This window comes from Polypterus senegalus, chromosome 10 (assembly GCF_016835505.1).
Source record: "Polypterus senegalus isolate Bchr_013 chromosome 10, ASM1683550v1, whole genome shotgun sequence".
Classification (NCBI taxonomy): Eukaryota; Metazoa; Chordata; class Cladistia; order Polypteriformes; family Polypteridae; genus Polypterus; species Polypterus senegalus.
Window position 1 is genome coordinate 42,900,705 of NC_053163.1, and position 25,259 is coordinate 42,925,963.

Consider the following 25,259-nt stretch of genomic DNA (forward strand, 5'->3'; position numbering starts at 1 on the left):
ATCTGAGTTGAATTAAATGTGGTACTTTTCAGCATGTATTCATTAAAATCTGAAAGCTTATACTGAAAAGTCTTTCATTTTCTTTTTATAACAATTACTCTGATATTATAAAATACACTGCATGTGATAAATATTAATGAAATGCTTTACATAGCAATATTTGTCAATAGTACATACTGATACAGGCAGTCTGTGGATTACGTACGAGATAGGGATTGTAGGCTTGTTCTTAAGTTGAATTTGTATGTAAGTCGGAACAGGTACATTATTTTAATAAATGTTATTGTTGACTGACTGTAAACCAAGTGCTCTGCCAATGAATGTGGAGTTTCACCTCTCTCTGACCTTTTAATTATTTCTACTTTGTTTTATATGGTGATGTTTTTTCTCTTCTTTACTGTATCACCAGCAGTTGCATCAGATTTGTGTTTCAGAGACACTTTTGAAGGGTGAAGACAAAAGGTTAAGATGAGTTTTTCTGCAGTACATGCTATCATAGCAGGAAGGCACCCCTCATCGGCACGTCTGGTGTACTGACGAGAGACAACATTCTGCTATGCACGTAACAGTAAATGCAGGCTTGCTATTTAGAATGAATTGGGGCGGCGAGGACCACACAGTCACCTCCACTTGCATATAGTATGCTGCCTGCAGGGTCCGCCACCAAGAACGAACAGGCAACCACCCGAGGCACACAACAAGGCTGCCCCCAGCCACCCCATTCACCCTCAATGGCATCAATTCAGCCACAACCAGGTCACCGCTTTAAGCATCACCAGCAGCCCACCAAGAACGAGCGGGGCAGCCGTTTGAGAGACACTGCAAGACTGTGTGGTAGACAGGCAATGAAACGCCACCCTCTGCCCCATCCAGCTTCCGGCCAGGCAGGAGCAGTAGCTGCAGTGGTGTGGTGGGCAGCTAGCGAACCGTCCCATCAAGCCTTCGTCCGGCCCCACTGACTATGAACCCCCAGTCATCGCTTGCCACGCACCCATCTGCCCACCGCCCCATTCATCAACCAGAGCCGCCCGAGGGACACTACACTGCACGAGCAGCGAAACCACCCCTCTCCATCCACTGTCCAGACACAACTTGCAGCATCTCCAGGCCAAAGATGACGGAGTGGCAGTTACTGAGGAGCCTGCGTCGCGTATCCCAGACAGATGAAGGAGCAGCTGCGGCCCTGTTTGTAAGTCGTATGTCAGATGTCCGTAACTTGGGGACTACCTGTATTATGATACTGAACTGAATAAAAGCTGTTTTTTTACAGACACTGTAAAATATAAAATAAACTATTGACTTTAGTTTAGTGCTATCCCAAATCACCTCACATTAATTTAGCCAGCAGACTTACTTTTTGTTATGTGGGGTCTCCATTTTCTTCTCTGTCTCTTTTTTTAACATTCAATATTTTTATAATATTCAATATCTGAATAACTATGCTTATTTCAAGAAAAGTCACTATAATTTCAAAGTGTGGAATGCATTATATCACTCTAGGAAGACCTAAAAATAACTAAAATAATTAACAATCTTTGCAAAAAGTTTTTTTGTTTTTCTGCTTGCAGGGGAGATGTGCAGATTGACAGTTTTCTTCTACATAGATTATTTTTGTTACCTACACGAATAAATGAAAACTTTTTTTCTTCTCCCCATTTCCTCTTTAACCCTTCGTTATTCGGGTGGGGTGTTGTACACCCCAGTTGCCAAAGTTATGCGTACTTCTCATAGATGGCGCAACATGGAGCTTTGATGCCTTGAGTAGCTGCAAGTTGAATAATGTATTACGCATGCAAGAGCGCGCGTCAGTGAGAGGTGGACCCTTGAGCTGATAACGTCATATTACGTTGTTCTTGGTGTTTAGCAACCCACCAGAGTAATTCTGCAGAGTATTATTGGTATTTCACACCCCACCCAAATTGGTGAATGACATTTTTATGGTAATCTTTTGTTGCTGGGTTACGTTTATAGCTTATTTTCTTATGACAAAATTCCACCATTTACAGATGAGTTACGAGGAAGCCCAGGATAGGCTTGTCAGACTTTTGGAGGAGGCTGAAAGTGAATCTGAATCGTGTGAACAGAGTGATTTCAAATTAGAACCAGAGTCAAATTCAGAGTTTGAACCATCACATCAGCCACAGTGAACATAATACAGACTTATCTGAAGATGCTGATGAAGATGACTATGATGAAACACAGCAGGAAAGCGACTATGTAGGAAAAGACAAATCCTCCAAATGGTATAAGACACCACCTCAAAAGCAAGTTCGCACCAGAGCTCATAATATTATAAAGGAATTGCCCAGAGTCAAAGGGAATGCAAAAAATGCAATGTCTCTCTCTCAGTGCTTTGAATTGTTCATGTCACAAGACATAATGGAGATGCTTCTTGATTGCGCTAACAAATGCATCAACAAAGTTGCCACTGGATATAAGAACAAATCTAGGGTCGGAAAAACTGATGAAGTTGAGCTAAAGGCTCTTTTTGGGCTTTTATATCTTTTGGGAGTTCTCAGATCTGGAAGGCAAAATTTAGCAGATTTTTGGCTCAGTGATGGCACCGGTGTGGAAATATTTACCATTACAATGTCACTTTTCCGGTTCCGGTTTCTGCTACAGTGTCTATGATTTGATGATTGGGATACTCGTAAAGGTTGCCGTGAACAAATTGGCAGCATTTCAAGATGTATTTGATATCTTTGTGGAGAATTGCAAGGCTCATTATTCTCTTGGTGCATGTGTCAGCATTGACAAAAAGCTGGAAGCCTTCTGTGGTCAGTATTCTTTCATCCAGTACATACCATCAAAACCAGCGAAATATGGTCTCAAAATTTTTGCCAATGCGGACGCAAAAGTTTTTTATACTGCGAACTTAGAAGTGTATGTCGAAAAGCAGCCAGATGGCCCAACTCGCAACTCACCGGCTGATCTTGTGGAAAGAATGGTGTCTCCAATTTCAGGAACATGATGTAACATAACTGTCGATAATTGGTTCACCAGAGTTCCTCTAGCTTCTAAGCTCCTAAATGACCACAAGCTAACAATGGTGAGAACAAAACGTAAGAACAAGTGAAAAATTCCTTCACAAATTTCATTGCCAAAAAATTGGTCAATTTACTTCAGCACATTCAGATTCCAGAAGAACGTGGCACTAGGTTCCTACATGCACAAGAAAGGGAAGGTTGTGAATTTACTTTAAACAATGCACCATGATGCCAAAATCAACAGTTCCACCAAATAGAAGTAAAAACCTGAAATAATTACTTTCTATAATAAAACAAAAAGTGGAGCTGATACAGTCGACCAGCTGTGTTGCACCTATGATGTTTCCCGAAATAGCAGAAGATAGCCTCTTACTATATTCTTTTCACTGGTGAATGTCGCTGGAGTAAATGCTCATGCGATGTACCACGAAAACACAGGTCATGCATTGCGGCGCAGACTTTTCCTGAAAAAGCTTGCCTTGGACCTTGTTCAAGAACAACTTTGCCGAAGACAGGCCAGAAGTTCTCATCAGAGCAAAGAGATGCAACTGAAGCTCAAAAGAACAACCGGAGAAAGTTCTGCTGCAAACCCATCAGCAAAGAATCCAAAACAGGCAAGGTGTATGGAATGTCCAAGACGTAAAGACAGAAAAATAAGATTTCAGTGTCATTCCTGCAGTAAATACATATGCATGGAACATTTGGTTCCAACCTGCAATCAGTGCACCACAAGTTCCCAACAAACACAGGAATAGTGGAACTTTTCATGAAGTTGTGAACTCTGATCACTTTTGAAACAGATAGAATGAATGTATACGTTATAGAGACATGAAACCTTTTTTTATTCCCACTTGTAATTACTGAAAAGGAAAGTTTAGACAGTGATTTTGTAAACATGAAAAGCCAGAGAATGCTACATGTCCTAGTGAAGATTAATTAAATTGCATTTAAAATATTTCTTACTATCATTTCTCCATAAATAACAGTGGGGTGCAATACACCCCAGCCGAGCACTTATGAGAGTTCACGAAACTCGAGAAACGAAGGGTTAATTTAAAAAAGTATCAATATTTTACATATATCTTTAATGTACTGTAAACTACTTTGTGGTACAAAATCAAGGGTTGTTACTACAGATAAACTGACATGAAGGGAAATTAAATTACTGTACTTCTTGAAACTGGATGATTTGTTTGCTGTAAGAAAAAAAAGCTGCTCTTCATTAGTGTGCCTAATTGACATTTTTTAATGCCAGGTTATCTCTCAGACAATACCATAGACTACTATCTATTATGCTATTTTTTTAATATCTTTAATACAACTTACCAGGATTGCCTTTTTCACCCTTCCTACCAGGAGGTCCAGGGAATCCTGTGTCACCCTTTGGACCGACTCGATTCTGGTCATCAACAAACTGAAAGGACAGTAAAATATATACAGAATGTAACACACATATTTTAACAAGACGTGATGCCATTATAAAGATTATTACAAAAATTGTAAATTTAGTTAATGAAATAGTATTACTAAAATAAAAAATCTACTAAAGAAAAATCAATTCAGCACAGAGAGACTTTGAATATCCATCCATTTTCTAACCTGCTGAATCTGAATACAGGGTCACGGGGGTCTGCTGGAGCCAATCCCAGCCAACACAGGAACCAATTCTGGGCAGGGTGCCAACCCACCGCAGGACACACACAAACACACCCACACACCAAGCACACACTAGGGCCAATTTAGAATCGCCAATCCACCCAACCTGCATGTCTTTGGACTGTGGGAGGAAACCCACACAGACACGGGGAGAACATGCAAACTCCACGCAGGGAGGACCCGGGAAGCGAACCCGGGTCTCCTAACTGCGAGGCAGCAGCGCTACCACTGCGCCACCGTGCCGCCCGAGACTTTGAATAATCAAATAAAATGATCCTGTTGTTAGATTAGACAGCCCAACACAAACTCTACTCTACAATGCACAGGAGGGGGTGGTAGATCCCTAGGACTATGACTGTGAATGGCTTGTCTTTGACTTTCTCCCTTACAATTGACCATGGACACCTAGAGATTTATTTTCTCCATGGATGCTGCTGACTGTTCCTTGTTTTCCTCCTCTATTGTCAACAGGCCATAGTTAAACAATTAATTTATTTATGTTAATTAGTTTCGAACTATTCAATTTTCTTGTTTGTTTAAACAAAACTTTGTCTTTATGTGTAAAGTTCTGTATTTAGTAATTTATAAAATCTGTACTTTTTACGTGGGAATGTGCAAAAGTATTGTGTGCCTGTACTCAGTTATGAGTGCAATATAAAAATAAACTGAATTGAATAGAAATATACTGAATTTTAGATTTTAGGAACAATTCACAATAAATCGAGTTATTAATATATAGAATTTGCACTCAATCTTAAAATGAACACTGAAAGAAAAGTAGTATCTGGAAAAAAAACCTGTGACTGTCACTTTGTATTCACCAATTATTTACATTCTGTTAAACAATTTTTTATTAATTTTAAAGAAAAGGCAGGAAAAAGAAAATGGAAAGAATGATAAACATCAATAAAGGAAATCAGCAATAGTATCAGTATCACTTACATTTCCTGGAGGACCAGGAGGGCCACAGTCCCCTTTCTCACCCTGAAGAAGAAATAAGTTTAAATACAGGAGCAACACTACATAAAACTTTAATAGAATGAATTACTGTCAAAAAATGAATTAATACCATTTTGCACAGATTTGTTCTCACTTTTACATTAAAGAGTCAAAAAAGTCTAATTAAATCCATTGTGGTATTAACAACAATAACAAAATTTATTTATATAGCACATTTTCATACAAAAAGTAGCTCACAGTGCTTTACATAATGAAGAAAAAAAAAATAAAAGACAAAATAAGAAATTAAAATAAGACAACATTAGTTAACATAGAAAAGGAATAAGGTCCGATGGCCACGGTGGACAGAAAAAACAGAAAAAACTCCAAACGGCTGGAGAAAAAAAATTAAATCTGCAGGGGTTCCAGGCCACAGGACCACCCAGTCCCCTCTGGGCATTCTACCTAAGATAAATGAAATAGTCCTCTTTGTAGTTAAGGTTCTCACAGAGTCACTTGATGTTGATGGTCATACAGACTTCTGGCTTTTAATCCATCCATTATTGTTGGAACAATAAACAATAACAATAAAATATGAAAACTTCCAAGGGGTGAATACTTTGTAGGAGGCAATGTAGATAGATTGTATTTTATTATGTGGAAATACACTAGCTCCACCAGCAACACCGGAAAAAAGTCATCATGTAAAAACAATACATAAATGCAAGATGCAGAACTAGAATTTCCGTATATAATTTTAAAGGTAATTTGTAGGTTTAAGAAATAAAATAAATATTGCAATAATATTAATATTTTATGTCACAGGAACACATCAGTAAGTGATGAAGCAACAGGTACTTACTAATAAACTTCTACTTGCTTTATTTAGAGTATACACTAATACACTGATACTCAAAGTCCTTATGAATACTTGGAAAAGGATGGTTGGTCATGGGCTAGCGGGCCTACTTGATACGTGTAATTACTTTATGACATTATTAAATTATGTTTCGTTTTGTGTAGTTTATTGTTTTATTGTTCATTAAGTTCACTTTTACACTTAACACTAGAATCCTTGAAGCCTACGAAAAAACTTATAATCCTGGGCTACCTTAAATTCCTTCACACCTCTCCATCAGCATCTTCTGTTTTTCAAAGGTGTCAAGCAGCACAAGAAACAGGCAGCCCAACCCCACCAATGCAGCTTTAGTCAAACATCAAGTTCTCCTAGCTCAAATCTGTTTATCTGAGTGTGAGGTGCCTTGAATTGTATAGGGTAAATAATATATCGTTATTTGGAACAAATACATTTCATGTGTGTTCCTTGTCTATAAGCTACATAAATTTCAAATGCTGGGTAAAATATTTGTAGGCTTTTTATCTATTCAATTGAATGGACATTTAATGTAAAGTAATTTAAAACTACTGCTGCATATGTTTTTTTTAACTGAGTGGGCACCTCAGGAGAAGAGGACAGTTTACTGCTTTACATGCTTTTTTCATTAATGTGTATGGTCATTTTTCTGCCTCACTCCACACTGTCCGTGCAGCGCGGCTGCAGAGAGCTTAAACAACTCAGCACATCCACATACAAATGACATGGGTGAGCTTTCTTGAAGGGTTTTACTGGATGTACCTTGTTGTAAACTGAAATATATACAAAAGAAGCATACAGGTATATACAGGTATACAACCAAAGCAATACATAGCACACAGTATTTTAAAGCTTTAACAGACACTTAGAAGGTGAGTGATTTCCACGGTTGGATCAAGGCAAACAGAATCGCTTAGAGAGAGATTCAAATTGCTGCGTACCACAACTAACCAGACCCAGGGGTTTGTATACCTTAGAAATATGCTTCGGATGTGACCGAAACAAGAGATAAAGAGGTGCCTACGGGAGACACATGGGGTGTATTGTATTTAAATGTTTATTATGGGACCTACATGCTTTATGTAAGTTTCATAGGCATTTTATGACACCACTGTGAGTGTGGGACATGACTGACAGGTGTCTTAATAAATGACAAGACAATGGGAGAGCACAATTCAACAAATATCAGTAACAGCTAACAACATGTGGGGCAGAACAGCAATATTTAATTATATTACATCAGGTCTATTATTTTCTGTATTCCACATGGTATAATTTACAATTTTAGACACGTGAGTCGTTGTCTTGCACCATAAAGACAAGGCTGAGTCTAAGGACTTGAGGAAAACCAGCTTTATTCAAGTCTAACCTGTGAGGTGCTGCAGACCTACAGGGCACTGTGAACCTGCAGTTGCCTCGGACAAGCAGCCCTAGACCGAGGCGTCAATCGCATTTCGGCATGTTGCCCAGTTTTGGCGTGTCGCATTAGATATGTTTTTTTCCATCTAAATTTTTTTTTTTTTGCAAACTCCCTGACAAAACGTAGGATTTTGTTTTGTTGTTTCTTTTATAATGGAGAGAATTGGTAATACAGTTTCCATATGAACAATAACAGCTGCTTTTAGAACTGTCATTGGTCTAATGCAGGGTTTCTTAAACCTTTTAATCTGAGGACCCAAATAAGAAGAGTGCCTAAATAATGACAAAAAAGCAAAGGATTAATACCATAATGACATCAGAGCCATAAAGGGACAAATGACAATGGCCATATAATAATTATTGTTATAATAACAATAAAAAAAGAATATTTCTATTTTAGGTTTATTTATGTGAGAAAAGTGGAAAACAGGAGATTCTTGAGGTATATGACTAACAGTGTAAATGGCAAAATTATTGGGGTGCAGATCTGATGATTTTTGAAAGGACAGAGTGAATGGTTGCTGAACTTAGTCACTTTATTAATGGTGCCAGATAAGGAATAAACTGGTAAAAAATAATTAATCAATGCTGTGGTTAGAACTGCCGACTTATAATCCGGAAGTCATGAGTTCGAAACCAGCTCCCTGGTAAATTTACCGTTTTGAGTAGTAAGCTGCTCTTATTGTTAATATTATACAAAAAAAACATACACTTGATTTGTGTCTGTAACAGCCGCTGTAAATTTATAGCACTTGTAAAGGTTTGCATTTTCCCCACTTTTATTCTCTCAGTCATGATCATGATACAACACCCACCGCCCGTCCCAGATTTGATGCAGTTACTTTTTTATCTGAAACTGGGAATAACTGTAGATGTGAGTGGTCTTTTGAGACAATGGAAGTGGAAATTCTCTGATCTGGAGGGATAAAAGCTGACATGCAAACACTAGTGAATCTGCCTTCTTCATATCTCACCGTCACCTGAATTTTTTTTTTATTCAGTTTTATTGAGTGTTCCTGCTCACGCTGTATTAGTATGCACCTTATGATCCATGATGTCAAAGCCGCACTGACAAAAAAAAACTGAGACTTATGTGACATTTGGAATAACTCATTGTATGACCTGTATACAATGGAACTGAGCATGACCTTTTCATCCTTGCTGTCAACAATAGCTAATTACACAGTTTGTAACTTATCAGACCATATCAGACTCATGGAAGTTTTTAAATCCTAAATTTACATCATATACCTTCTTCTCACAAGTTCATCATTGTCACTAAGAACTGATTATGTATTCATAGACAATAATTTTTTGCATATCATCTGATGATCTATTCTGATCTCTCACCATGCCCCTCTGATCATGGAGCTTAGCTTACTATGTCCTACAGACTCATCTTGTAGCTGGCGTTCTAACCCCCCGGTTATTAGCTGATGAGCACTGTACAGAAATCATATCCAAGCAAATTGATTATTTTCTGTAGACAAATGCATCCCCAGAGGTTTCTGCAGGTATACTTTGGGAAACTGTGAAGGCATTTTTAAGAAGTCAGATTATTTCATATTTCTGTCACAAAAATAAATTGGAAACCAAGAAAGCATCTGAGTTAATCAGTGAAATTACCAGAATAGATTTAGAATACACCAGGGGCTTCATGTATAAAAGGTGTGTATGGACAAAAATATTGCGTACGCCCGTTTCCACGCTCACATTGCGATGTATAAAAACTAAACGTGGCGTAAGGCCATGCACATTCTCACGCCACCTCAATCCATTTAATACACAAGTTTTCGGCTCAGTTTTGCAAACTAGTGGCTCCCAGTGTCAAATCAGTGCTACTGTTCCTCTTAGGTTTCCCTTTATTTTTTAGATTCACATTCCTGACGCAGCTTTCTCAAATACACTGAAATTAATCACATATTGTTTATTAGTTTAAGGTATCTGATTGTAATCAACCTGGAACAATGTATAATGTAATGTATAATGTTCGAACTATGGCCAAACTATTCCAAATACCATAGCTGCTTTAGCATTGAATTCTCAGTGCACCCCTCAAGAGTATTTTAACCCACTGTATCTGAGTTTGGAATCACAGCTCTACAGCAGCTGATTGGAAAGAGGATTATTGGGATACAGCACATAGCAAACGCAGCAGCCTCGGCCATGCACACAGTCTATTTCAACAGCTTCCATACAGCAATACAGTTGTAATATTGCACTAAGCTTACAGATGGCTTGACAATTATTACAGAGCTTGTGTGGCAATTGGTCACTTGGAGAAAAAAAAGAAAGTACAGGAATTGGGGGTTAGTACGTTTGAAAGAGACAGTACTGCTGTAATAAATCATTTAATCGAGGGTCGCGCATGGCACACAATTCATCTCGCAGGAGGTAGGAAAAATCTCTGGACAGGGCACAAGCTTGTCTCTACCACTGTGCCACCATGTTTTATACATGTTTTAATTCCTATCATCATGAAAATTATATCAAGTATACATCTTAGTATTTAAATTGTTCAGAGAGCAATCATTCATACTTGGACTAAATCAACCAACTTTACTACACTGTGGCAACTCATCATAAACATGATCCATAGTTTAAGAAACACTAGTTTAATGGTTTGAATCTGTATGCTTTCAAATCGTCGACCACAATCCTGATCACATGCTCTTGCTGAATGAATTCATAAACTAGAAACGATTGAAAATTTTGGAAAAAACGGAAGGTGCTTAAGGGCTCTGCAGACTAAGGGGGGCCATTGGATTTCCACATGTTTGCTACGCCCCTGCAGAAATATACGTCTGTGAGTCTATTCCGCTAATGACTCCTAATGATTGTATTATTTCACAAATATATTACTTTGTCTGTGTTACAGTGACAGACGAAAAAAGGAGTGGTATAGTATCTGCTCAGGGTATTTAACTAGCAAAAATTATTACCAAAAGGTGACACTCATTAGGCATCATTTGATATTGATACGATTGCTTCATTTACTTTCTTGACTGTGCTCATTAAAATATACTTAAGGGGGAATTTTATAGCAACTGCTGTAGATAACTCGCTGTTCTGGAAATCTTATTGAACCGTATGTTCCGACTATATTGAGTTTATACACTTTATACAATGTTATAATGTTTTATATAGTCTCTGAACACTTTGTTATCACAGTAGAAAGATTTTTATTTTTTTAGAAACTTCTCAACCGAAATATACTATGGACTGGAAGTCTAAAAAAATGCATATCTATGCTGATGTTCCACTTCATTGGCAACAGAATGGAGCAATAAGGGTTTTGTTCAAAATAAGCGATTGACATATATAATTCACCAAAAGCTAGTTGCATGCAACTTTAGGCATCTGCATCTGCCACTAAAGAATTAGTATACGGAGGAAAGGGATCATTTGTATCTGAAATATCTGTATTGGGTCCAGGAGACAAAGAGAAATATATGGGAGTCTTGGTATCTCCTTAATAAACCCCATGGAATCCCTGAAAGCATGAAAATCAAAACTTTTGTGGGGCCTGTGAAAAACACAATCATCCTGTAAGTTTATAAATTACATAGTGCCCATTACTGTATTTGTTAGAAGATATTATAGCAGAGCACAGAATGTAAACTATAAGGCTTTAGGCTAGACAGATTAAGACAAGTGTGTGCAGTAGCAGGCTGGACAAGGTGAGATATGTGTCTCGTGGCAAACCTTTAAATCAAGAGGGTTTGAGAAAGAGGATAGAATAAATCAGAACCCCAGGCAAGTTTTAGTGCTTGCCTTTTTGGGGTATCCTCGCAGTGATATATAATGAACAGTGGAAAGTAAAATGGTGATTGCTAATGCCATGATACTAACAGCAACTTCATTTATCATAACAGATTTTTTTAGTGTACAAATTATTTTTGTGAGTGATTTAATTCCAATATCACTGTGTACCATTACCTACCCTGAATGTGCAACATAATACAGATTAATTCATCAGACATGCACCCTAATAAAAAACCATGAGGCTGAGGTTCAAGTCCTGGATGCTCTCTGCATACAGTCACATTACAAAGACATGAAACGTAGGTGGACCGGGAATGCTAAATTGCCTCTGATTAATATATGTGTGTGTCTGTAATGTGCTGGCACTCTTTAGAGGGAGTGATCCAACCTTATGCCTGATGCTTGTTGGGATTGGCTCCAGCTGCCTCATAACCCTGCTAAGGAAAACTTTGGGAGAAGGATAAACAGATAAACGCATCAGCCAAATAAGTAAATGTAAATGTAATCAAGGATGTCATTATTTCCCAGTTTCTCCAAAATACTGTATACAAATGAGTCAGAGTTGCTATACACACACATTCTCCTATGAAGTCTTCTTTCATAAATCCCGACATTTGTGTGGTAAGCTACTTACACACGTTTCGAGCCTCTTTTTGTGCTTACACAAGTTTTATACATATTACCCCTGGAGACTTATTTTTGCCTAAGTACTGTGCATGTACTATGTGCTGATCCTTGCTGCTGAATTGTACTGAGAGTTTGATGTTGCATTTCGTCTGTGTGTTAAAATCAATTAAAACACTGCATTTGCTCCTAAAACTTTGTCTTTGGTTATCACAAATGGTTTAAGAAGATCTTTTTTCCAGTTTTTATCCCTTTAGAAGGTTTTCTGCTGTTTGTCTTTTACTCCTCAGGAGCAAAGGCAAGTGTGAATGTGTTTGAGGCCTTGAAGTGGGCAACACATGCAGGCAGTAAGTAAACAATTAGTGGGGGGTCATTTCTGTTATAAATAAATAAGAAAGTTGGTTTTGCAGTTAAGAAGGACATAAAAGATTACTAGTTAACTTGGTATAATAAGCTGTAAGTTGATAAGCACACAGTTTAAAAGCAAGATGTTGAAACTGTCATAGTATTCATAGTTACACTGAGTTGAAATAAGAGAAAAGTTTAAGAGTTTTTTGCTAGGGGAACAGACAGGTATAAGGGAAAGTCTAGTATGAAATAAAAACATTTTCAACAGGCAGCTTAAAGTGAGATAGAAGCAGAAAACACAAAGCATTTAGTCGTGAAACCACTTTAAATAGTTAATACAGGGTTTAGGGAGAGCCAGTAAGTATTAAACAGATTTTGTAGTTTTTTACACTCAATTAAATGAACTCATAATGAAATTAACTCATAATTAAATTATATTAAACTAGCTAATACCCACGGCTTTCCTTGAGAAGATCTCTTTTAAATAAATTGGCTGTTATAAAAATACGGACACAATTTTACTTCAGTTTTTTTTTATGTGCCGTGTGTGCTGCATATAAAAATCACACAAAAGGAGTGAATATGTTAAGTAAGGAACTACAATACTTCTCTGTATGCAACATTAGATGTAGTGCCCCCATGTTTCAGAATGAATAGGGAGCGAGGTGAACTCACTCTGGAGCATGTCACATAAAGCTGGCCATGAGAAAAACAATCATCCCTTAAATCCACTCTCGCACCTTTTAAAGATTGAATGACATTAACTCATAATTAAAATTACATTAAACTGTAAAATGGCTTAACTTTCACTCAGTCAAATTGTAATCATTAGGCCAGTACAATGCAAGTCCTGTTTGATGCTGGACCTTTTGGAAACTGGCTTTGACAAATTCTGCTTCCAGGGATCTTACATCTGCAGTAGATGCCGGCTCATCCAGCATTTTAAGAACAGGATTGCTAAACAAGAGGAGGTGGCGGCTAGCCTGTAAACAGTTGGTGGTTACATGGATGTGCACACAAGGCAAGAAATGCACAGTGTTCAGGGGCATCAATACTATAGTTTAGGGTTTCCAATAATTTTTAGTACCTTGTGGAGCTGGATGGTGTTTTTGATAACTCTGAGGTGATAGGTAGGGATAAGTAGCCCCAACTGGTCACCTTTAAACCAGTCCCAAAAAAGGCAGAAATAAGGCAAATATCAATGAAGATATTATAGTCATGGCGGACATCTCAAATGTTAAGTAATCTAGCCTTACAAATAGAGGAGCACAAGAACCACAGTTTTTAGATATAATCAATGACTGTTTTTGACCACAGTATGATAAAGCAACAACAAGGGGGATGCCTAGCTAGATTTAGAATTCTGTAATAATCAGGATACAATTGAAGAGTAAATGTGATTGACCCATTAGGATCTAGTAACTAATACAAATTTCGCACTTCTTTGGTAGACTACATATTCTAAAACAACAACGGTTAAATTTAATAGGGTAAACTTTAACCTGATGCAGCAAAACCTCTGTAAGACAAATTGGGATACGCTTTTAAGTGTTGAGACAGTTAAGAAGATGCGGGGCAGGTTAGAACATGTTTTACATACTGTATAATGCAGAACAAGTTTACCTTAAAAGTTAGAAGTAATAAGAAAAAAAAAAGAAAACTCCAAAGTTGATAAATTATGAAGCAAAAAAGCAAAAAGCAGCTGTGTAAGGCATATGGGACCAGTAACTCCAGTGGTACTTAAGATACATGGAAATTATACAAGAAGACACACTTGTTGGATTAAACAGGCTGACATCTAATAAATCACCAGGACCTAATAACATTTATCATGTAATTCTTAACACTAGAATTACCAGAGCCTACGAAAAAACTTGTAGATCCAGCCCACCTTAAATACGTCTGCACCTCTCCATCAGCGTCTTTTGTCCTGTAAATATGCTGATAAAGACAAGCAGCAAGCTATTCCATCCCCCCACCGCAGCAGAATGTGCACAAAGTTCTCCCAGCTCATGCCTTGATTATTTGGGAATGAAGTGCTGGAGCTTTAGAGTGGAAATAATAGATCGTTGTTTGGAACACATGCATTTCATGTGTGTTCCGTTTCTACAATAATCTGTGTAAACACATTGTTAAAACAGAAGCGTTTTTCTTATTTTAGTAGTAAATGACAAAATGTTGGTATAAACTATATAATGTGTGAAGCCTGAAGTGCAAAGATCAAATAAACACTTTCACAATAGTTTCAAGGATAAAACAACAGCTTCTGTGGTGTAGTAATAAGATTTGCTGACTTGTAATTAAGAGTCCCTGGTTCGATACCGACTGCCTCTTATATTTGCCATATTCAGTAGTGAGCTGCTCTTATTGTTAATATTATACAGCACACACATACAGTACATTTGGTTGTAACAGACGGTGTACATTTATAGGACTTGTAAAAGTTACCTTTTTTTTTTCACTTTTATTCGCTCAGTCACGATCACGATACATACTACCGTCCTAGGGATCTGATGCTGTTAGTTTTTATTTGAAACTGGGAATAACTGTAGATGTGAGTGGTGTTTTGAGGCAATGGAACTGGACGTTCTCCGATCTGGTGGGATAAACGCCCATCTTGCCAGTAACCACATTGCTGTATGGTGGTGTTTCTTTTGTACTCCAGGACATGCAGAGGAAAGAATAGTACAGAGAGGTCAGTTCAACACTATATACAATCATCAAATTCAAATGTTAACAGTTCACACACACGCAAGGACCATCCTTCCTACATTTACGACATGTGTACCTGTTGCAATGTACACACTTTTCTCTATGCTTTGGTTCCTATTACACTGAAAGAGCACCTGACACTGAAAGTGGCGGAATCGAACTGGGGACTCTTAATTACAAGTCAGCAAATCTTACCGCTACACCACGGAAGCTGTTGTCTTATCCTTGAACCTATTGTGAAAGTGTTTATTTGATCTTTGCATTTCAGGATTTACACATTATATAGTTTATGTCTACATTTTGTCATTTACTACTAAAATAAGAAAAACGTTTCTATTTTAACAATGTGTTTAAACAGATTATTGTAGAAACGGAACACACAAGAAATGCATGTATTCCAAATAACAATCTATTATTTCCACTATAAAACTCCAGCACTTCACTTCCAGATAATCAAGGCATGCGGTGGTGGGGGGATGGAATAGCAGGCTGGTTGCTGCTCATTTACAGGACAAAAGACACTGACAGAGAGGTGCAAACGGATTTAAGGTGGGCCGGATCTACTAGTTTTTTCGTAGGCTCTGGTAATTCTAGTGTTATATGCATATGTAAATCACTGGCACATATTCTTTGAAATTCTCTGAACACTGAGGAAATTCCTAAAGATGGAGTCTAGTGAATATTATCAAATTGTACAAAAAATGTGATCAGGATGATCCAAGTAACTATAGGCCAGTAAGCTTAAAGTGCATGACAGATACACTAATGTAAGCAATCATGAAGAAAAAGATTTAGCAGCATATGGCTAGAATAGGAGTATTAGCAAAATACTTAACATGGGTTCAGACAAGGAATGTTGTATTTCACTAATATTCTGCAATTGTATGATTAAGCAATTAATGGCTATAATCAAAGAAATTCATATGATATTACTTATCTTGATTTCCAGAAGGCTTTTGATAAGATGCCACATGAAAGGCTAGTGATAAAACTAAAAGAAGTGAGAATTCAGGGCATGGACTATAGATGGGTACAAAATTGGCTCAAACACAGGAAACAAAAGGTAACAATGAGTGGGACATTTTCAGAATTAGGTGATGTTAAAATTGGTGATTCTCAAAGATCAGTGATGGAGCCGTTGCTCTTTTTAATATAGATTTGGACAAGAATATAATCAATAAATTGGATAAGTCTGCAGATAGTATCAGGTTTGAAGGGAAGATAATACAGAATTAGCTAAATTGTTACAGAGGGACTTGGATAGGTTACAGACTTGTGCAGGTTTATGGCAGGTGGAATTCAATTTAATAAATGTAAAGCATTACATGCAGGAAGTAAAAATATTAAATTTGAATATGTAATGGGTGGCCTGAAACTTGAAAGTACACCTTATGAGCAGGACCTAGGAGTCAAAGGGAATGAATCACTATGAACATCCAGTGTACATAAGAGATATAAAAAGCAAATAGGATGTTAAGTTATATATCACAATGTGTGGGGTATAAATCAACAGATGTTATGCTTAAGGTTTATAACAAGCTAGTGATGGCTTATCTGGAGTATTGTTTTCAGTTTTGGTCTCCATATTACAAAAAATTATAGCAGTACTAGAAAAATTTCAAAGAAGAACTAGGCTAATTCCAGGACTAAGATGCATATGTTTTAGGAAGAGACTGAACCATTTCAGTTTAAGCAAACAAATATTAAGAGATGACATGATTGAAGTGTTTTAAATAATGAAAGGAATCAGCACAGTACATCACAATTGTTAATTTAAAATAAACTCTGCATCAAGAATGCAGGGACATGGTCAGAAACTTGTTAAGGACAGACATGGCACAAATGTTAGAAAGCTTTTCTTCACGCAAAGAACCATAGATACATTAAATAAATTACCAATACTGTGGTGGAGAGTAGATGTCAGCTTCATGTTAATTTGGACAATGTAGGTGAATAGGATGGACAAGCTTTCTGCGGCGAAAAGCTGCAATGTTAATCGTTGTTTTTTTTTTTCTTCATCACACTTATGCTTCCTATGTTACACCAGTCTGAAGATTATTATTATTGTTGTTGTTGATGATGTTTTATTATTTATATTATAGCTTCTGAGTTGTTTATCCCATCATGCTTATGACAAGTTGACTCTTGTGTACGCTGTTGATTCAGTTGTGACAATTGAGATTTTTAAAAAAGTATTTTTAACTTACCCATTAACTTTCCTAGTCATTTATAGCCATTTAAGTCAAGCATAAGGCGAAACCTACTTCTTCAGTATTAAGCAGAATGCAACCTCCATTTTACACATACACTAGCAGCCATACAGCATGCTTTTCATTGAAACAACAGAAAGTGTCACGAATGTAGAGAAATTACACAGAAAAAAAAAGCTTTCTCAATAAAACTGCAGAAGGCAGGAGCCAATAACCCTTTAGTTTAGTACTGTATGCATGTCTTTGAGAAAGTGGAAAACCCACTTTACACAGGGGAACTTGCACACTTCACACAGATGACAACTGTTCTTGGGCTTCAAATGCAGCAGTGCTAATCAGTGTAATTTTCAATTTCCATTATGTCCGCTGTGTAGAGAACTTACAAGTATGCATAAGACCTTACAAAAAATAACGCATTGATCAGTGTTTGAAGGAGCAACATATGATATTAGTCTATTAATATTACCACTGTAAGGATACTAAAGTTTTTAAAAAAGAAAATAGAATGTCGAAATGTTTTTAAAACAACCAGTTATGATATACAGTATTTTGTTACTTAGGTTTTATATTATTATCACTATGAAGTAGAATTAATCAGTGCCTTTGTTTATCATTAACAGGAAGTGATTTTCTTACTACTGTACAGTATGAATTAGGAATGGAAAAACATTAGACAGGAACATTTTCATGCATAAAATACTACTGAAAAAGATACAATTCAATTGTGTACATTTTTCTGAAATATCTACAGCGTTGATACCATTTTATGTCTTAATATTACCTTTTCTCCATCTCTTCCTGAGCTTCCAGGTCTTCCAGACTCACCAGGTCTACCCTGTCAAATTAAAAAAAAGAATTTGAAATATTGTGTGTGGATTTTTTCTAAAGCAAAATATACAGAAAACATAAATCTATGTAATGTATGATTCTGCATGAAATAAAAATTTTAAGTGTTAAAGGCTAGACAATGCATGTAACAGTACACACAGATTTAGCATAATATGTCTTTATCAATAATCCAAGATGGCTTTATCAATAATCTAAACTGGCTGCAAAATGTTATTGTATCACACATTAACTCTTCACTGCTCTGCAGTATATAAAATTATCTATAGACAGGCAATGTGATATGATGTGGAGTAGTGGTTAAGACTTTGGACTTCAAGCCTTGATGTCGTTGAGTCAAATCCTGCTGCTGACATTGTGTGACTATGAGCAAGTCACTGGATCTGTATGTGCTCCAACTAGAAAACCAAAAGAAATGTAACTAATTATATAATAAATGCTGTAAGTCACCAGGTTAAAGTTATCAGTAAATCTAAAAATAGGTGTCATTAGCACATCCAATAGCACCATAACCTTGTAAATTTTACAAAGACCAAAAATAATTCAGAGTAGTAAGAACCTGCACCAGATTAATCTTTGTTGCAATATAACATGCTTCTTCTCTCTTGTACACATGGTCTGAGGCATGGATTTTCAATATACAGATCCTATGATTTCACATGTTAAGGTGTTAATAACCTACCTGCAATCATAGACACTATCATGGAGGTAAGCAGCAATTTGGCAGTTGTAGATAAACAGAAGTACTGCTTTGATTAAAAAGAATGAAATTGGTAGTACCAGATAACATTTTATTTATATTACATTACTTCAAGAGGTTAGTGAATACATATTATTTACTTCAAGAGGTTAGTGAATACATATTATCTATCTATCTATCTATATCAGGGATAGGGATTAAGCTGATGCAAGTAGGTATAGGCCAGCAAGCTTAACAGGAATAGGAACCACAGGTAAATTCATGAATTTAGATAAGGTATATTAGTTAGCAGAATAGATTTAGACAGGCAAAACTGAGTTTCAGTAATATGCTGGAATTCTATGTAAACGCAACAAATCCTCACTGCCAGAGAGGTGCATATATTATTTGCAGTGCCAGTTACATGACAGCTTGTTCTCTGAAGTCACGTTCAATAGCATGCTATGATGTCACAGTTGCTTTTGTTAGCTTGCATTGCATTTCCTTCCCATCCAAAATATGGAGTAAAGATCTATGACACAAATTAAGCACCTTCACGTTTTTAAACATGCATAAGAGACTGTACCAATATAGTGTTAAATGTAGAACAGTCCTTTTCAATAGAAAAAATGAGCAGAAAGAATATTTTGTGTATGGGTTATAATGAAAAGCGATAAAAATAGATGACAGGTTAAGAAAATGCTAATGAGTAATAAATTCTTATTTTTTGCTAGTCAACATTAAACACCTATTTGTGCTAAGCTACTTTCTGGTTGTTAACTGTCTATCATTGAGTGAAATATAAATAAAGTTCCATGAGGGTAGTTCTGTATATAAATCTCTGACCTACTAGGTGTCTTACGCTGATGATGATAGCTCATTATAACTTCATCATGTAACCCCATTAATTTTACTCACCAGCCACTTTACTAGGTACACTTGTTCAATAGCTTGTTAATGCAAATATCTAATCAGCCAATCACATGGCAGCAACTCAATGCACTTAGGCATGTATACATTGTCAAGATAACTCGCTGAAGTTAAAACTGAGCATCAGAATGGGACAGAGGGGTGATTTAAATGACTTTGAACATAGCATGGTTGTTGGTGCCAGACAGGCTAGACTGAGTATTTCAAGAACTGCTAATCTGCTGGGATTTTCATGCATAGCCATCACTAGGTTTTACAGACAATGGTTTGAAAAATATCCAGTGAGTAGCAGTTCTCAGGGTGAAAGTGCCTTGTTAATACCAGAGGTCAGAGGAGAATGGCCAGACTGGTTTGAGGTGAAAGAAAGGCAACAGTAACTCAAATAACGACTCGTTAAAACTGAGGTAAACAGAAGAGCATCTCTGAATACACAACACATTGAACCTTGAAGCAGACCGGCTACAGCAACAGGAGACTACACCGTGTGCTGCTCCTGTCAACTAAGAACAGGCCACAGATGCTACAATTCACAAGGGCTCAACAAAATTGGACGATAGAAGACTGGAAAAATGTTGCCTAGTATGATGATTCTCAACTTCTGCTACGACATTAGGATGGTAGGGTCAGAATTTGGAGTCAAAACATTAAAGCATGGATCTATTCTGTCTTGTAACAATGGTTCAAGCTGGTGGTGGTGGTGTAATAGTGCTTATGATATTTTCTTGGCACAGTCAGCCTGCCTGAATATAGTTGCTGACCATGTCAACCCCTTTATGACCACAGTGTACCTATCTGATGATGGCTACTTCAGCAGGATAATGTTCCATGTCACAAAGCTAAAATCATCTAAAACTGGTTTCCTGAACATGACAATGAGATCACTGTACTCAAAAGAACTCCACAGTCACTAAATCTCAATCCAATACAGTACCTGTGGGATGTGGTGGAACGGGAGATTCGCATCAAGGATGTGCAGCCAATAAATCTGCAGCAACTGCATTAAGTCATTATGTCAATATGGACCAAAATCCCTGGGGGATGTTAACAGAACATTGTTGAATCTATGCCACAAAGAATTATGGCAGTTCTGAAGGCAAAAAGGGGCCCAACCCAATAATAGGAAGGTGCACCTAATAAAGTGGCCGGTGAGTGTATAAATATATAATTTATAATGAGGAACATGAACTAAACTGACTGTCCTAATATAATCACAAAATTCAATGAATGCAAAGTATAATTATTATTTTTAAACCTTATAGCCATAAATCCTGTTCACTGACATTTCTTCATTTTTTGTGCAAACATTAACATAAGCCCGTCTGAGAGATGCCGATACTTTGAATGAAACCAGTCTTTATCAATGCAGTCAAAGCCTAGAGTTGCTGTGTTGATTGCTTATTTTTCTGCTTTTGTATTTCCTATGCTATGCTTTGAGGATTTTTATTGATTAATATTTGAGAATTATCATTAATATTTTTGTTGTTAATATTATTATTACTTGTTGTTACTATACTACTAAATGCTATAAACTTACACTCATCCATTTCTTGAACCTGTATAAGTCTCATGATTATATACAGCAGAAACGCATTCTAGCAGCATTAATCACAAATTATTGCAGGAAAATCTCGCATATGGGGAGCCACACCATTACATATTGGTGCTTGGCCAATATGTTGCAATTTGAAGAAAGAATGCTGTAGCATTAACATAATAATAATTAAACATGGGATACATCAGTGTTTTTATTTAGTTGTTTCTTTTAAAATGCCGAATTGGACATATGATATGATCACACTTAAACACTATCTGTCAAACACTACTACAGTTTCAGAGTGACTGATCATTTCTCTCTGAAGTCTGAATGAAACCTCTTTTTAAATCACATGCTTATCTCCCAATAGCCCCTGCAAGTCTTGATGGTAGCTGGGAAGTCCTCCATGTAGTATTCCCACAGGATCATTTTTAAAGATGACAAGAAACTCAACCAAACTGATATGAACTGGGAGCAAGACACTGCCAGCATAAACCTCTTAGCATCATTATCAGCAATTGCCAATATACTGTTCATGATCTCTGAGATGATGCTCAATACAGGGGAGCACTAACGCCTCCATTGAATCCCTGTTTTGTCTGTGCAACTACTTAAACATCTTAAAGCTCTTACTCTCAGACTACCATGTTTCAGTTCTGCCTATAAAGAGCTATCTGTGCTCTACTAGAATATTTTCCTGTAAACCTAGTAATTGGCACTGAGTGACTCATAACATTACAAAATGTAAGACATAGTTTCTCACCATGCCTAAAATGCACAAAATATTAACCTGTTTTCGAAAATAAAATACATATTTTTGTTGTAGGCTTTTCATAGACCTGATGGAAAGGGACTTTGGGTTTTAAGGCCTCCACCTCGTATGTTGCGAGATAGTCCCCAATGCCAGTGTACTCAGTCAACAGAAATGTATGTTCTTGGGGAGGTGGACACGTCAAACTAAATTTACACTACATTGCTTCCCTCTTCTCAAGTAGATACTAGTTTACATTTTTTGTAAACATGAAACAAAGTGTAGCTGATGTTTGACTTTGAAACCATTTTAAGAACCTTATTTACAAGTTGAGTAAATATATTTATGATCGTGCATATTATAATGATTCTTAAGTTATGTCTTTGCAAAAAAAAACTTTAACGCAGTGGTACATAAACTTTTCTAAAGTCAAATCTAACAGTAGAACACTTAAGTCTAACACTCACCTGTAAGCATAATTCCGCTTCATTTTACAAACATTTATGTGAAAAATTGTGAAATGGAAAAGATTCAAATCCAGAGTTGCTGGATTTGCATTTCAAATTTCCAAGTTTCAGCCAGTGATCCATAATAACCCTTTGTACAGGTAGATCAACTAATAGCAGGCAACCTGTCAACACTCATAAGAAGGCAAATATCAAAGTGAGTTTAGGAAAGAAACCAGCATATTGACCAAGATCAGCTGGACAGGAGCAATACTGAGGATGAAGTGTTATGTGGGAGAGGGAGAGAGTGAGAGGGAGTGTGTGAGGTTTGAAGAGATAGGGAGAGAAGCATCCACATCAAGGAAACAAGAGTGCAGAATGAAGGCATAGAATTAAAGTGAATTAAATTGTTACTGTCTTTAAGAAAGTTAGATGGTTTGCTTCATGGTGGTAGTTTTTCATTTACCACAGTATATTGATTTAGAAGCACCGATTTTGGCTAGCAGCCTTGATTGTTACAAATAAATGCTTATGAAGGTTTAAAAGAGTCTACATTAGGAACAGAATCTCCAGTTTAATCATTGCACTGAATGCTGGTGTTTCCCAGAGCAGTATACTCAGACCACTTCACTCTGCTGAATCACGATTGTATAGTTGGGCTGGAAAAGGAACCTCCTGTTTCATTTCTTTGGAGTTTGATACAAACAGCCTTGTCTTTTGGTTAAGTAGCTTATTTGTCATACAAAGTGATATGAAAATAATGTCAGCAGCAGTGTCTGAAGTTGTACTCCCTCCTATGTTACATACTAGCAAAATACCCACGCTTCGTAGCGGAGAAGTAGTGTGTTAAAGAAGTAATGAAAAAGAAAAGGAAACATTTTAATAATAATGTAACATGATTGAAAATGTAATTGTGTTGTCATTGTCATGAGTGTTGCTGGCATATATATATATATATATATATATATATATATATATATATATACAGTAGGTTTATTTCAACAGTGGCAGATTGCACATCAAAAGGAAAATCGAAAAATAACTTTAAATAAAAGATAGAAATTGATTTGCATTTCATTGAGGGAAATAAGTTTTGAACCCCTACCAACCATTAAGAGTTCTGGCTCCCACAGAGTGGTTAGACACTTCTACTCAATTAGTCACCCTCATTAAGGACACCTGTCTTAACTAGTCACCTGTATAAAAGACACCTGTCCACAGAATCAATCAATCAAGCAGACTCCACACTCTACAACATGGGAAAGACCAAAGAGCTGTCCAAGGATGTCAGAGACAAAATTGTAGACCTGCACAAGGTTGGAATGGGCTACAAAACCATTAGCAAGAAGCTGGGAGAGAAGGTGACAACTGTTGGTGCGATTGTTCGAAAATGGAAGGAGCACAAAATGACCATCAATCGACCTCGCTCTGGGGCTCCACGCAAGATCTCACCTCGTGGGGTGTCAATGGTTCTGAGAAAGGTGAAAAAGAATCCTAGAACTACACGGGAGGAGTTAGTTAATGACCTCAAATTAGCAGGGACCACAGTCACCAAGAAAACCATTGGAAACACATTACACCGCAATGGATTAAAATCCTGCAGGGCTCGCAAGGTCCCCTGCTCAAGAAGGCACATGTGCAGGCCCGTCTGAAGTTTGCCAATGAACACCTGAATTATTCAGAGAGTGACTGGGAGAAGGTGCTGTGGTCTGATGAGACCAAAATAGAGCTCTTTGGCATTAACTCAACTCGCTGTGTTTGGAGGAAGAAAAATGCTGCCTATGACCCCCAAAACACCGTCCCCACCGTCAAGCATGGGGTGGAAACATTTTGCTTTGGGGGTGTTTTTCTGCTAAGGGCACAGGACAACTTAATCGCATTAACGGAAAATGGACGGAGCCATGTATCGTGAAATCCTGAGCGACAATCTCCTTCCCTCTGCCAGGAAACTGAAAATGGGTCGTGGATGGGTGTTCCAGCACGACAATGACCCAAAACATACAGCAAAGGCAACAAAGGAGTGGCTCAAGAAGAAGCACATTATGGTCATGGAGTGGCCTAGTCAGTCTCCGGACCTTAATCCAATAGAAAACCTATGGAGGGAGCTCAAGCTCAGAGTAGCACAGAGACAGCCTCGAAACCTTAGTGATTTAGAGATGATCTGCAAAGAGGAGTGGACCAACATTCCTCCTAAAATGTGCGCAAACTTGGTCATCAATTACAAGAAACGTTTGACCTCTGTGCTTGCAAACAAGGGTTTCTCCACTAAGTATTAAGTCTTTTTGTTAGAGGGTTCAAAACTTATTTCCCTCAATGAAATGCAAATCAATTTCTATCTTTTATTTAAAGATATTTTTCGATTTTCCTTTTGATGTGCAATCTGCCACTGTTGAAATAAACCTACCATTGAAATGATACTGTTCTGAGACTTTTCATTTCTTTGTCATTGGACAAACTTACAAAATCAGTGAGGGGTCAAATAATTATTTCCTCCACTATATATATATATATATATATATATATATATATATATATATAT

The 25,259-nt window shown here is 37.1% G+C and overlaps 1 protein-coding gene across 1 annotated transcript in view; it reads right to left on the minus strand.

Annotated features, from left to right (window-relative positions):
• The window catches only part of col4a5 (collagen, type IV, alpha 5 (Alport syndrome)), a 481,130-nt gene that overhangs the window by 262,104 nt on the left and 193,767 nt on the right, over positions 1–25,259 (minus strand). Inside the window, exons 17-19 of the mRNA XM_039765771.1 lie at positions 18,316–18,369; positions 5,586–5,627; positions 4,314–4,401 (exon numbers count right to left, since the gene is read on the minus strand). Of these exons, the coding sequence (XP_039621705.1) occupies positions 4,314–4,401; positions 5,586–5,627; positions 18,316–18,369 (184 nt within the window). The remainder of the gene's footprint in view (positions 1–4,313; positions 4,402–5,585; positions 5,628–18,315; positions 18,370–25,259) is intronic.